General features: G+C 37.6%; 1 protein-coding gene across 2 annotated transcripts in view; it reads left to right on the top strand.

Moving 5' to 3' along the window:
* The window catches only part of ARHGAP15 (Rho GTPase activating protein 15), a 639,654-nt gene that overhangs the window by 563,422 nt on the left and 60,114 nt on the right, over window positions 1–16,118 (top strand). For both annotated transcript variants that reach the window (XM_047872568.1, XM_047872569.1), the window contains one exon: window positions 14,370–14,475. In XM_047872568.1, coding sequence (XP_047728524.1) covers window positions 14,370–14,475 — 106 coding nt within the window. The remainder of the gene's footprint in view (window positions 1–14,369; window positions 14,476–16,118) is intronic.

Below are 16,118 nucleotides of genomic sequence, written 5' to 3'. Positions count from 1 at the left end.
TCTTAGAATCTGGCCATCATTTTAAATATTCAGATAGTGGTGTTGTTGTTGTTGTTTATTCTCAGAATTTTGCTTTAATTTTGCCTTGATTATTGTATAGCTTTCAAATGTTCTGGTTTCTCCCTCAAGGATACTTACAAATCATAGTCTCTCAATTCTCTGACTTCCAACATGTCTTTTTCCTATCATTTTTTTCATTTCCACATTCTGGGGAAGCTTCTCTAGTTTGGCATCCATATCACTGAATGGAATTTTTGGCGGTTGAAAAAAAAGTACTTTGCATTCTTAGTTTTCCCCCTGTCTTTCTCCTCACTCTCTCCTTGCCCTCTTATCCTATCCACCCTATTCATCTTTCCATCTTACCCTACTCTCTCCTTATGGAGGCCTGCTGCTCCTTCTCATTCGAATCTTTGATGTTTCAAATTCTATTGAAGGTGCTAAATAGTTTCCTATTTGTCTCATGGTCATTGTGAAAGTTCTGCGCTTCTGAGCATTGTTCTCTTATCTGAAATGAGTGTTTTTAAAAGTCATGCACTGTGGTAAATTTGTTGTGTTTAGTCATCTCAAAAGGTGAAAATGTAACCAAACACACATATTGCCTTTTACCCGCTGCCTCATTTTGAGTCAAATCCTTGTCTTGGAGCTATGCCCAAATGACAAATTGATAACCATAGCTCTTATATGAATTCTTACCTAGCATATTTAGTATCTTATGGCCCCACCACCTTGATATCGAAGATCCTCTCCCACTATATTCCTTAACTCACTCACTCAACTCTCAAAGATGAAATACATAAATAAAACATTAGAATTCGAAGAATTTATTCCTAACAGAATTTTTACCAGTCTCCATCCCTCCTACATTTTACATATGGGATGACAGTGTCTGTTGTAATCTGTGCCATGATCAGAGCATCCTTCCTGCCTTCCACTCTCAGACTCCTCAGTTATTTTATGAAAACCACTATCTCCAAATTATTACAGGTGAAAAAGGAGTCCTGGTCTATAGTTAGAATGGGAGAGGACTGGTGAGAAAGGAAATAGAGAAAACAGTCACACTACTCAACGGGATTAGCTCTGTAGAACAGAGAGTGCTGCCCAGTGTTTCAGGTTGGCATAGACCTTGAAACTGATTTTGAGACCAGACAGTTGAAGAAAGAGAAGGACGTATCTGTTTCCAGAAAGTCAAGCTCTCTGGTTCAATAGCTCCATAGCTCAGGTGGTCCCACCACCTGGCATTTTCCAATTAAATTCAATCTGTCTTCAAGGAAATTATCCTTAGTTCCTTGACACCATGTTGATTGGCAGCTCCTGTTTATTTTAGGAACTCTAGTCTGTTTTCTTTGTGTTCAAGCAGAGTTAGTGACAGGTTCCAAGAGGTGGTTAGGTGTTGCCAACCAGATGCCACTTTAAACCAAAAGTCAAGATTTGCATCACCTCTTTTTACAGGATATCACATTGAAAGTTGCATTCAAATTCTCCTTTGGAGTGTGACCTCTGCCTATGACTTCTCCTTTACATTTGCGTCTTTACCTGGAAATGGAAACAGGCCTCAGAGGAGGATATTTATTTTTAGTCCTGCCATTTGCAAGGCCCTTTGAACTTCTAAAAAGATGCTTAGAATGACAAATGTAAATCAATCATGTATCATCATGATAGATTTCAAAGTATTATTTTTCCATCTGGGGAATTTTTCTTTTCATTATCTAAATTACACCTTCGTTCTTCATAAAGAGAATTTTGGACTTTACACTATAGGAAAAAAAAAGTTGCTATTGGCTTGAATTGCTGGTAAGGTGGTGTGCGAATGGCCTCAAGTTATACATTTGCAGAGGAAATATCATCCAGATGCTCAAGTCAGCCTTTTCTTGGCAGACAACTAAGAACCACACCGAAACGGAGTTTAAAATCTTTAACAAAGGAATTCCACAATCTCTTACCTTTGGAATGGACATTAATTAAAAGAAACAGTCATATCCCCTGTGATCAGAGTTTAACTACTATTAATCAGAGTTCACCACACAATTAACACTTTGAACTGATTAGCAAATGGAAATCATAGCAAGAAATTTTGAGGTTAGGTTAGTGACTGGATGTATTCTCTTACCCAAATCGCTGTACCTCATCTTTTCAAAGGCAAAAAAATTAAGCACTCACTCCAGTCATAACGAACTGGGCAGATTTTGTTTTTGGTGAGGTGTTTGCCGTTACATATTGCACATAATGTATGGCACTGTTAGGAGGAAAAAATTGGAGTCAAAGTGGCTGGAAAGTTAGGTCTGCTCTGTAGCACTGTGAGATTGTTGACATCTGCCGAGGTTGGAGCGCTCAGTAAGCAGGAAATGGGGTGTCACTCTGAGTGGTAGTTTACCATTATCCTGGCATCCTAATGAAGTGTCTGCAGTGCACAGAGCTTCTGGATGGCATCTTAACGCACGGCTAAGCAAAAGCACTTCTCTCCCTGTCACTGTCATCCATCTGCCTGCACCCTACTGTAGCCAATGGGATGGAACCATGCTACAATGTGCTATAAGCCATTTAGAGTTGCACATTGCATAATCAGTCCCATCAAATATGTAAAAAATGGCTATTATTGGTTATTTTCCTCAAACTCTGGCACCTGGAGTTTGATACATTAAAGTTAAACTTTCCGAGGGCTGTTTATGCTATTAATTCCACTTTCCCTCTACTGTCTAAATGGGAATGAGTCTTAAGTCCTCATTGTCTTAAGTCCTGTTAATGGATTGAAAGAGTTGTATGAATATTCATTAAAAACTTCACTGTGCATCACACTTGGTGAATTCATCAATTTACAATATAATGGAATGGTCATTTTCTTTGAGATAACCATTTTTAAGAAAAGGACAAAGAATAAATCAAGTCAAATCACAGATTGGTTGTTTTCGTCTTAGAGCACATTATTTAGTTTGCAGTGATTGTCTGAGGTCTTTCAATAGATTTCTTTAAAGGCACAGTGTATTTCACCAAGCACGTTTATGTTTTTAAGCTAGTTTTGTCAATACCGATGATTAATTTTGTTGCTCTAACATTACCTCCGATGAAATTCAAATGCAGTGGAAGGGAGGATGTCTGTTATTAGGTGTCATAAGTAGAGTAGGGTGTGTGTAATCCTCCGGAAACTTCTAGATTGACCGTGTCTGGTCCTCCAGAGCAGCTGGGCTCTCATGGCAAGAATTGGAGTGGTAAGATGGCCACAAAGTTGAGAAGGAGCTTTCTGCAATAGGCAGGGGCAAAAGGAATCTGCCAAATTGGGGGTGGAGGGCGTGGGGGTGGGGTTAGACAAACAAGAGGGCACCACATAATTCGGTTGCATCAGGAATTTTTCGCAGACATTAAAACTATGGTAAACATACCAGCGGGGAGGCTTGCACTGCGGCACAGTGGGAAGCTGAAAGCGTCTGCCCGCGCTGTGCCTGGCTCGAACCACTGCTAGAAGTCTCCGACATTCATTAGCACTCAACGATTCACCCAGTTCCCCAGAAAAGGAGAAAAATCCAAGCAGCAAAGCCCCTGGCTAATTATTGGAAGCACTCCCAGGTTGCAGTGTTTGGGGGGGGGGGGAGGCAATAATGGCAGGAAAATGTTAAACTAGAACAAAAGAGTCATTCTGAAATAGAATAAAAAAGCTTGTTTGTTTGTTTGTTTGAAATCAGTGTAGCCTTTTTCTGATTGGTAAGGCAGTGTGTTGGTATACTGGACCACTGCTTTCCAGTGAAATCTTAGAAGACTGAACCAAAGTGTGCGCAACTCATCTTAAGCAGTAAAAGGACACGTTAATTTCATAAATGACCTCCTCCAACCACCCCCTCCTGCGCCACACCCAAATTTATGCAAGCATGTCTGGCAGGTTCCTGAAACAGAAACTGTTTCCTTTGGAAGAAATGCAGAATAATATAAAAATTAATGTGTAACCAAATGTAACAAGGGCAGCAAACGAATGCACTTCAGTGCAAAATATTGCACATCAGGTTAGTTTCTATCACACCCCTTAAGGAATGGAGTTATTTGAGGGGGGGGGGAATATATATATATATATATATATATACGTATATATTGGTTTTATCAAAGGGAGAGTGGTCTGCTATTGATGCCCATAAACATTTAAAATGGTAATTTTTTTAATGGAATGATAGGTGTTTATTTTTTGCTAAATTCAGCCTTGGGAATCTGGTTTCTTCATTCATATCCCCCCAGCTGCTGTCAGCATTACAGCACATCGGCTTTCCTTCATGTGCGAATATTTCTCCAGAACTCATTTGCAAAAGAGCCGAAGCAATATTAAAACACCACATCCAAGCCTCTTTTAAACACACAAAGAAATGGGAAAACACATCAGAACTAGACCATTGAGAAAATCCTCCTTTCAAATTTACTGTTTGCTTCACATGCTAGTATAAAATATCCCACAAAGTCCCGTTTGTGATCCATTTGAAACAATCTTGATTTGCTTAAATTGTCACATTCTTCTTGCACATTTCTTCCTAAATGCAAAAATGGCAAGGAGTTCTCCTCCCTCTTCATTATAAAAGTGCAGAATTTCTGGCTTGTTTATTCCTAATGGAACACTTGAGAAAGAAGAAAATATATAAATATCTCTTTCAGAAGATTAGTTGTCTCAATCTTTTTAAAAGAGAGGATTTGTTCATTTCTTCCCCATGGTAAACAACTTGGGCTCTTCACTGCAATTTTCCATTGTCAAATTAATGCATTTCACTTCAATGACTTGGTCTCATGGTTCTAAAACATGGTACCTTTTAATATCCTCATTTCTTCTATATAATATGTTAACTTAAATGATTAGGACATAGATAAGGATAGAACCCAAGCATCTTTTTAAACAAATTTGTTGGCGGAAACTTCTACCCCATTGTAATGTGCTAAAACAAAATCTGAGCAGGCTCACAATCTGGCAAAATAAAAGTATTATTTTCTCCCCCTGAGAACACATTTCCAAGCTAAGGATTTCAGGCAAGAGATGGCATTAGTGTTTTGAAGGTTTCAAATCAAGCATCAGAAATTTTGTTTGATCTACTGGTTAATACTCTATTGGCAAGGTCAGGAACAGAAAAAGTCTGCCCACCAAGACAGAAAGGAGAATAAGCATTTGAAACAACAACAACAACAACAACAGCAAAAGTAGACCGTTTATCAATGTCAATTTCTAAAAGTACTGGCCAGTCCCTTCCCAGAATGTGAAGGAAAGTCCCCTAACTATAATAAAAGTATCTCCATATGTTCACCTACTGTCTACATAGTTCCTCAAAAATTATATTAAGGGTATTAATGAAAAAAATGGCTAATATTTTCAAGAAACTATAAAGAGAGAGAGAGAGATGGAGAGGAAAGCAAGCTGTGGCAAAAAACCTGGGCTCAGCAGCTTTCTGGGGGAAATGGTGAAATGTGACTATGTGATTTATAATGAGAAAAGGTATCTACAACATACAATTTTCTACCTAGCTGCAAATAATAATTCATAGTGATGTCCCTTCCAGATAAAAGACCTTTGCTATGTAGGACCCATGTGGTAAAATGATCATGATAAATGTCAGACCAGTGCAGGTAACGGCTTTACAAACCATTAAGATTAGCTGGCTCTTTTTTCCGATGATAACAGTAACCATGCTGTGACTCTATGTGGTAATAATATCTCAGTCCTGATAAATGCCAGAGCCAGGCAGAGGTGTTTATCATTCCCAGTTCAGAAATGCTGACTAAAGTTACCACATGTTGCCTGTTTTTCTTCTTTTACAATAAGTCTCACAATTAAAAAATAAAGCTGAATCATAAAATTATTTTATTCCCCCTTTCTTAAAGGATTGTGATGCTTGTGCTATTAACTCTCCTCTGTTCTCAGTGTCACTGTGTGGCCATGTCAAATGGATTGGCTGGAAAAACAGTTCACCTACCAAGCACTAACTCCTCTTCAGAGGTCTTTTGCTCAAAATGAATAGTTACGGATAAGTTTAATATGCTTTTTTTAAAGAAATTTACATTTAACCTAAAGGACGGGGAAAATATTTTTTTAGTTCACATTTTTCTTAATTGTGTGACAAGTCCTAGTTGTTTTTAAGTGAGATTTTTAAATCCCCTAGAAATAGTTTAATTCACCTACCAGTGGAAAGAGGTAGACACATATTAAAAACTTCAAGTCTAGAAAAGTATTTGTAAGATTTCTACCCTCATGAAAATGTACAAAGATAATGCTTAATATAAATAGCTACTTGAATAACTTGAAAAGAATTACTGGTTTATGATTAGAAAGATGTCAAATGACTCAAAACGGTAACTCGTGTGTGTGTGTGTGTGTGTGTGTGTGTGTATGTATGTTTTAAGCTTGTAAAAGCAGATATGCTTGAATAAGTATAGTTTAAAGAAAATTCTCACAGGAGAACTGAATTTCAAAGAAATAAACTAGCGAGCTTTATTTTCTCAGCACAGACTATCGCCTGAGGATGAATTAGTATCATTTGTAAGTTACAGAAATATACTTGGCCACCATGACACCTCCAAAATTACTTTGAAAACAAGAAATTCTAGGGAGGACAATACAATCACACTTTTTCCTGTAAAGTTCGCTACTGGGGTGTCAGCCATTGCTTTCCCCTTCAATTCACACAAAGAGGGGCGTTGCTGCAAAATTCAAGAAGTGGTGTTCGAGAGACAGGTTTAAGTTGGTGAATTTTAGGAAACGCTTCATCCTATAACTAGTTGCACCAAAGCAATAATACCCTTTATTAAAAGTTAGTACTGGGGTGCCTGGGTGGCTCAGTTGGTTAAGCCTCTAACTTCAGCTCAGGTCATGATCTCCCGGTTCATGGGTTTGAGCCCCCCATCAGGCTCTGTGCTAACAGCTCAGAGCCTGGAGCCTGCTTTGGATTCTGTGTCTCCCTCTCTCTCTGCCCCTTCCCCGCTCGCTCTCTCTCTCTCTCTCAAAAAAAATAAATGAACATTAAAAATTTTTTAAGGTCCTATTAAAACTTGAATACTTTTTTCCAAATTTGCCCTCAATGTAAGGTCAATGCACCTGATGTGCCTAGAATAACATGGGTATAGTCACATGAAAAAGTAAAGGTGATTTAATTACTTGCCTGAATGTATTTGGGGGAATGTATAAAGAAGTTAAAAATAATAATTCTAAGTCCTTCCGCAAATAATTAAATAAAATTTTACATTTGTTGGTTTAGTGTTAGGTACATATCTCAATTATTTTGAATTTTTTGGTATAAGGAGCTAAAACTTCAGAAACAATATGAGTTTAACAATCAGTTTAGAGGGCCCCTTCAGTCAGAAGAAACATGTAAACTTCACTGATCCTGACATTATGATATGTCTTAAATTTAAATATCTCTAATGTCATATTGTGTATTACATCTGCCCCCCAGGGTTGTCAAAGGACAGAAGACAAGAATCAACTTTGTATCTGCCACAGGTTTGCACGTAGCACTTAATTAATATTTTTTTCTTCAACCATGTACACATGTCTATGTTTAACACTCTAAAAAAATTATTTAAGACCTAGGTTTTTTTTCTTTCAGCTTTCTAATTAACTTCTTTAATTTTCTAATTCTTCATTGCCAGAGAATAAGAGTAGAGACGGAGAGAGATCAAGGTTGCACTTGACAAGGTTAGGTTTGCTCCTAAAGGCCAGCCTCCTCCTGCACAATAACCAGAAATGGCCTCTGGAAATGATACTAAAGTAGCCACCATGCTGAAGCTTTCCTCGCAGGTTAAGGAATCCATGGACTTATGGCAATCAGTTAGCCATAGTATTTTCACTACTGACATTTATTAGCTATGGAGAATTATTTCATCTTTAAAATTATTCCTTAAAGCCTTCTTTATTCAAAAATCAGACAAAATATTAACATCTCTTGGAAGGAGAAACTCGGCATACAAGTGTGCCAGGGCGGTGATTCATTCTAATTCTCAGGCAATCCGCACGAGAGAGAGACAGAGGTCTTACCTGAGGCCAGTGTTCAGTTCCTGGTGCATCTTTCGTGCCCTGCAAGTTACATACCTCCGTTCTCAAGTTGAACTGTTCTGACATAGATTATCATCACCCAAAGTCAAACTTACCAGGTATCTGCAGGCATTGAGAATGTGCCTTCCTTTTAATTAAATACAAAACAAGGCTTTTCTGGTTCAGAGGGAGATGGCTAGTGGGGTGGTTAGAATCTTAAAAAAATTGCAATTGCCAACCACAGGTTAGCCTGAAGCCATGGTTATTCCTAGTTTATGATATAATGACACTTCTATTTATGATACAATGTATCTACTTATGAATTATGACCAAACACTCTTTGATAATGGGCATGATTCTGAGGACTTAGAAAGATATCACATATTATAGGCTGTTCCTGTTTTTAGGAAAAGGTACTAAAGATTAATATTTATGGCTTTGTATGATTTTGGAAACAGCCTTGAACTATGAGCAATCATGTGCCAACCCTGAGAGAGAGGATGATTCAAAAGAAAGATTTTCATTGGAAGAGGACTTACATTTAATAAGCACTCGTTATCTGTGCATTGATGTGCACCGAAATGTTTAATTCTACAAACAGTCCTATGGGGTATGGGCTTTTTGGAGTTTTGAAGAATGGGAAGCATCAAACATTCAAACAACGTATCATATGTTTCCCCAAATCATATAGCAGAATAAAATTCTCACCGAGTTCTTTCAGACTTCTTCATGGTATATGGCTTCTGTTATTTTATAACATGAATTTGAAGTATATGTTTATTTGAGTCCATCTGTGAGTCCTGGATTTGCCCTCACATGCTTCTCCCTAAAGTAAATGTAAGTTACTTAAAGAAATTTATCAGGCAATTATCATGACTTGGATGATTCCTCAGCATCTACCTCAAGTTTTATAATTAAAAGGCATGTCCTCAGAGATTTGTATTCAGTTGTAGGGTACAGTAACACATAAAATGTTATCTGATGATGCTCATTCTTCCTATAAGCCAGGGCAGTCTCTAAACTCTGAAATGGTCATGATACAAAAAATTATGAATCGAATAGAAACTCAATTGCCTTCTTCCAAATATGGCCCTAATGTATAAGAGACTACCATCTTTTTCTTACAGGATGCATTATACATTCCAGAATAACTTTAAGGAGCAGAACAGCTGTGATAATTGCTGACCTTTTTAAAACAAAGGGGTACAGTTGTCCTTTAAGAGTTACAGATAAATAGAATGAGTAGTACTACCAATATATTGGCTGCTGAGAGAATCTGGTCTTTTCTTCCTCTGGGTGAACCCACATAACAAAGAAGACTTAATTTTGGAAAATGATTTAACATGTGGCTATAAATAACTTAAGAATAATAAATGCATGGATGATAAGGCCAGAAAAGTGTCCAGAGGTCGCCAGGTCCAGGGTTCTGCACTGCACAGAACTCTTTCAATCATTGTATAACTTTATCTTATCTCTTTGCAGAAAAGGCATTTGGTTTTAAATGTCCTTGTTTTAGTAGCAACATTTCATGCAGATAAATGTAAATGTAACTCTCATAAACTATATTTTTAAAAAATGTGTCCTCAAAACCATGAATCAGGGCAAAACTATAAAGCCACATCCTTATCATAACATTAAAGTCTATTTCACATCACGTAGAAGCTGTTACTTCTCTAAGTAGCCTGGAGTTGTTTTTCAAGAAGTTCATTTACAACAGAGTTTCACGTAGTTTGAGAATATGGGGCCAGGTGGGTGAGGGATAGGCATTAGGAAGAAATCGTTTCCAATTTTACTATTTTAACACGGACATGTAAGTTATACGTATTTTTACATAGACATTTCTTGCCACCCAACAGTGGCAACAATGAAGCGCTACAGAAAGGTTTTGTGTGCAGTTAGAGAGGAGGTTACGTTCACAGCTTAGAGGCTGGTGAGGCAGTTGGGATATGGTTAGAGAACTAAAACAGAGGTAGTATAAAGCATAGAGTAAATACAAAAATAAGTCATACAGGAATGAGGTTAGGGGCAAATGTGAGGGAAAGGGTGGAGAATTATGGAGTTGCTTGTTACTGGAAAGATTTTGCAGAAGTCTCACAATTTACCTAAGAGATTCTCTAATTCTCCATAAAGAAGCAGTTCTCCCCTTCCCTTAGGTCATAATGGAAAAAAAAGTCAGAGGTATCTCAAAGTCTTCTCAAAACTCTCAATACTTCACAATAACGAGAAACCATATGCTGAAGGAGGAATATTAATAGAAAATGCTGTGTTTCAGTGCTCACTGAATCAAATGAAGACGGGTGACACATCTTTAGTAAGCTGTATATGAATCTTAGCTCGTTAACCAGTCCTGTATTATGTATGTGGATTCCAATTCCTTATATGACACGTCAATAAACCAGATCTGAAAAGATGTCACTTCAATTTTAATGTATCCAATTGTATTTTTAGATGTTCCTCCACTTAGAAGTATTTGCGTTATTTCCTGATTCTACAAGCTATGAAAGAGTGGGTGTGGTATTGATTTGAAGGGGAAACCACTGCTTTCCTATAACCTTTTCAAAGATTTTGTTCTGCTTATGTTGTAAGGAAAGCAAATTTCTCTTCCTTAGTAATACTCCAGTTCTCTCTGAACCATTGTTCACTTCCCCCTCCAGTACTTAAATATAACATAGCCACACAATGCGTGAACCACTATGCAATTGTGCAATTTCTCAAGTATGTGTGAACGTAGAGAAAGAGAAAATATTCCTATGAAGTAGCCTTCGTGTAGAATGCTTCTTATAGGCAGATATGGGAACCACCATATACTTTTATAAGGATTCTTAAATGTAACTGAATTTCTCACCGATCCGATCATCAGTCCCTGTTGATCACAAAGTATCTAGTGTGCTGTGAAATGTCAGGCTACCATGGCAATTATATTGTCACCAACGGGCAGCAACTCAGTTCGAGTACTGGCAACTGCACTTTGGATGACCACTACAACCAGGTAGAATGCTTACTGCTGAAAATAAGACATGAACCAGACACAACATGGGCCTCAAAAAAGGGGTGACTATTTGTGGGTGAATAAAGGGGTGAGAAAGGGGTGAATATTTGTGGAGTATGTACTTTTTACTAGTCATTATGCTAGGTACATTGCATACTATCTTGTTTAATCCATAAAACTAGCCTTTTAGATGTTATTCAAAGAAAGTGAGAAACTTGTCCAAGACCACACAGATGATAAAAAGCCGTTGCAGAATTCAAACCAAGGTCAGTGTATTCTAATCCATGTCCAGGTTTTTCATTTGTTCGATAATTCTGTCTTCATTCATTTAACCCTCTATGTGCCAGTATAAAATCTGTCCAGCTTTATAGGAAAATTCCCAGCTTAATGGGAGAACTTAAAAGGCATTCAAGCCATGGAAACACCATGTGGAATGTTGTATAAATAGAATGTCCTAAGTGCAAAGGAACACACAAGAGAGAGAACTGACTCTGTCTCGGGCAGTTCATAGTTCTTCTACCTGATGGTTAAACATGCTTATTAAAGTTTTAATTCCGGCTCAAGCACCATGGCAGTGACCTTGAAAATGTAAATATTTCTGATTAAGCAACCCCCAACGTTTCTTAAACCTGAGTCATATGTTCCCTGTAAAGCTGAGGTTTGCTGTTAGATGTAGCCATTTTAGGCCACCATGCACCTAATCGTCTGTCAAACTTAACTTAAGACTGCTCCTTCTGTCCCCAATGTCAACTGGTCGCTTTTTTGGAGACTCTGATGCTGACCTGATTATTATGATGGCAAGAGATCTCAGTGAAATTGGAAATTTCCTCTCCTCTTCCTTCCTCTCCTCTCCCAATATCATCTTTATTGCTTGAACCAAGTAGTTCACCAGGTCCTCAGGTAAATGATACCTACTAGCATCATACCAACTATGCAGAATGTGTCCACCTCGTGAATATGTAAATGCGTGTATATTTGTAGATGTATGTGTATATATGTATTTAGATGTGAATTATATATAATCATTGGTGTGTGGTATCAGCTTCAGATGACTAAATACAAAGTATCCAAGTATCCCTAAGAGCTCTGTCCTGGACATACTACACAAATTTCACTCTCCTCTTTATTGAGCTATTTTACTTATTTTTTCTGAGTTAGTTATATCCCACAGCCTCCAGCTGGTCCTATGTAGCATCACATTGTCTTACCATCATTGAGCAACAAGGGGGCTTTCTACCCTTTCGGCAGAAAGATTGTATCTGCTGTATTCCATGATGTTGCAACTGGCTTTTCTTTTTCTTTCTCTCTCCTTTTTTATTTTTGTAATTTCTCTCTCTCTCTCTCTTCCCCTTTGTCTCTTTCATTTGCAGTTGTTTAATCTATATTATGTTGGAACTCTTCTAAGAATAACTGCAATTTTGAAAGCTCTAACTGTGGGAGGCATTATTTATAGGCCTTTGTGGTTTTGGGAGGAAGAAGAAAAGTTTCCAAGCAGAGTTCTACTAGGAAGATTGCCCCCTACTCCACTGTTGCCAAATACCATCTTTTGCAGGATATTTTCCTATAATTCCTTATTAAAAGTTTCTTTTGCAACAGTGTACTTAAAAAAAAAAAAGAAAAACCTGCCAGCTTCTGAACTAACTCTTTCTTACCCTACTCTGTAAAGTTTATATACCTCATAACAGGTGATAATGAATTGGGCTTTTAGAAGCACTTTGTATTAGGAATTGTGTTTGGCTTTAGTATCAGAGACTCATCTTCAAAGCCTTTGGTCCAATCTGGCTGATTTTCTTACGTTAAAGAAACCCAGAGACTGTACAGGACTGATTTGACTCCTTCACAGATTCAGAGAAACTTCTTCCAGCTGAGTGGAGTCAATTCTCAAGGTCATTTGATGGTACAACCATTCCATTTACATTTTGAGGAGCAGAAAGGTAAAAAGGCTAAAAAGCTAAGTCAGCTCCTGGCACATGGCCTCTCCAGAAGTTCTATCACTTTGACTGAAGTCTCATTGGCCTGATGTGGTCACATGTTCACTCCAGCTGCCAAGGAGGTTGGGAAAGGAACTCTTTTAGTAGAGTATACAGCCATCCCCTCAACAATGGATTGTCTTGCCAAGAAGAAGAGAATAAATATTGGGTGGATGTGTGCCTTACATATTATTCTTCTATATCATCTTTTCCAACAGTGACCTCTTAAGGATCACCAGGAGCTCTGTAAGTTAGAGACAGAATATAGAAAGTAAAGGTACCTAAGTCAATTTGCATAAAGTATTTAAGTTGAATAAGTAATCACAGTTCAAAGTCCTGCTTAAAATTATGGTAAGATGAATTCCCTAGATGCTAAGTAAGTCAATTCTTATTATGCCATCCATGCCCTTGAAGGAAAAGAGAAACAAAATGAAAGAAAGCAATCTAGGCGGTATATAGTTTTAAACAACCTACTATATTTTTGAAAATATATGTGACTAGGTATTATGCCTTCAATTTTTAATGTTTTCATTTTTTAATTTTATAGCAAAAAAATCTCTTAGGGAGAAAAGATAACATAGAAGAAATTTTAAAAAATTATTTACCCTTCCACAAAATCAAGTGAACAATAAAATATTGGTAATTTAATCACATTTTGTGTCCTCATCTGTTCATTTCCTATTGCTGCTATAACAAGTTATCACAACTCAGTGGCTTCAGACAACACAAACATATTATCTTACACTCATGAAGGTCAGAAGTCTGAAATCTGTCTCGCTGGGAAAAATGAGGTGTTGGCACACCTGTGCTTCTTCTGGGGACTCTCTTTCCTTGACTTTTACAGTTATTAGAGGCTATCTTCGCTCCTTAGCCCATGGCTTTTCATCAAATAGCCACTTATTTTTCTGTTTCCATTGATACATCATCTTTTTTCTCTGACTCTGATCCTCCTGCTTTTCTCTTAACCACCTTTGTGATTTTACTGGACCTACCCAGATCATTCCGAAATAACCTCCCCATCTCAGAGTCCCTAATTGAATCACATTGGCAAAGTCCCTTTTGTCATAGAAGGCAACATATTCACAGGTTTCAGAGATGAGGGCATGAACATCTTTGGAGAGCCGTTATTCACCCTACTGTGTCTTATAAAACAGTAAAGAATTTATAAAACTGATTCAATAACTGATCTTAACAAGAAGACTATGTCAAAGCTACGCTGTTGCTGCTTGGTATTACTATGATCTACATCACAGTCAAACTAAAGAAAAACTTCATGATAAGGACGTTGAATACACCTATTCTCTCTGGTTGCTGATTGGGACTTTATGTTGCTACATCTTACTCCAAAGTTCTCCTAAGAAAATTCCCTCATGCACCTATAAAATCTCTTTTTTTTTTCTAACCTTCCTTTTATTTATTTATTTTTCAGAAAAGCAAGACTACAACACAAGAATTGAAACTATAAAGTCTCTTGTGCAAAAACTCCCTCCACCAAATCGTGACACCATGAAAATTCTCTTTGGACATCTAACTAAGTAAGTTGTAAGGGGTTCTGATTGGGTCATCGTGTTCTCGTTTCTTATATAGTAGTATTGAATTTCACATCTCTCAGACAAGATTTTCCAAATGTATCTATCTCAAATTTTCCCCTTAGCCAGTGTAAGTCTTCCTGAAGAAGTTGGAGAATGTGCTAAAGGTAGGAAGGAGAACCTATAAAAGGAACTTTTAAAATAATTTATTTTTCCTGGTCTTTTCAGCAAGTAGATACTTGCTCATCTATTGTCATAACCTTAACCACAGCCATAGGATGGACTGTCTTCATTGTCTAGTGTAATGGGAAGAGCATGAAATAATTCAGAACTGAGTGCAAAACAAAGCTTCATCATGTAGCAAGTGCTATGACCACGAATAAGTTACTTACACTGTCTGAAATTCAGTTTCCTCATTTGTAAAACATTGATTCATATTGGCAAGGTGCCATCCATGTAAAAAGTTAAGAGAAGAGTATTGAAGGCAAAAAAAAAAAAAAAAAGAAAGAAAGTGTAAATACCCAGCGACCCACAGAGCTTGATGTATTTGAAAAGCAGGAAGCAAGCCAGAATAGTCAGAGCTTAATGAACTAGAAGGATGGTGGTAGGAGTTAAGGTCCTAGCCATTAGATCAACTGGTATCAGATCACATAGGTTCTTGTGGGCCTCAGTGAGAGATTTGGATTGTATTCTAAATGCAATGAAAAACTGGGGCATCTGTGTGGCTCGGCCTGTTGAGCGTCCAACTCTTGATTTCAGATCAGATCATGATCCCAGGGTCATGTGATCAAGCCCCATGTTGGGCTTCGTGCTGAGCGTGGAGTCTGCTTAGGATTCTCTCTCTCTCTCCCTCTGCCCCTCCCCCCAGCTCATGCTCTCTCTCTCTCTCTCTCTCTCTGTCTTTCACCTCTCTCTCTAAAAAATTAATAATAATAAAATAAATAAATACAATAAAAAAAACATAAGGAGTGCTAAATTGAGGGAATATAAAAGATCACTCTGGCTGCCATGTGGAGAATTGATTTGTAAAATGGAAGCAAGGAGACCTGTACGGAGGCAACCATGGAGTCCAGGCAAGAGGTAATGATGGCTTATGTGGAGTCCTTAAAGAGATATATTGGTGATAGGTCAGGTTGGATCTGCTGCTGGTCAGAATACAGCTGGAAAAAGAAAGGAGAAAGCAAGTGTGCCTCCTAGGATTTGGGCTTAGGCACATGAAGAAATGGTAATACTACACAGATGGGTTGAATAAGAAGAGCAAACTAGAAAGCTCCATTTTGGACATGTTAAGTTTGATATGACTGGTCCTCATTTGCTCTCTTTTAACACCTTCTTCAGATAAGACAGAGTGCAATACAAGTGATGAGGTTTTACCTTTTGCCATATACATATAGTAATGTTGATGCCTGATAGAGTGTCAAATAGATTGGACTGTTTTGCTTTTGTGAGATTAAATCTCCTTAATCATCCATTCCTTGGGTTGAGTCATTCCTACAGATTATTCAACCAATCCATTACATGCTTTTTACTTGTAAATTTAATACATATAATTGCACACACACAAAATTTAAGCAACAGAGATTAAGAGGTAAAATTTGCCTACTGGTTATTCTTCGCCTGCTGAGCAGAAGTAACCAACATTTTTGTAT

This window comes from Prionailurus viverrinus, chromosome C1, assembly GCF_022837055.1.
Source record: "Prionailurus viverrinus isolate Anna chromosome C1, UM_Priviv_1.0, whole genome shotgun sequence".
In the NCBI taxonomy this organism is placed as follows: Eukaryota; Metazoa; Chordata; class Mammalia; order Carnivora; family Felidae; genus Prionailurus; species Prionailurus viverrinus.
Note: the sequence above shows the minus strand (reverse complement) of the source record. Positions and strands in the feature narration are given on the sequence as shown.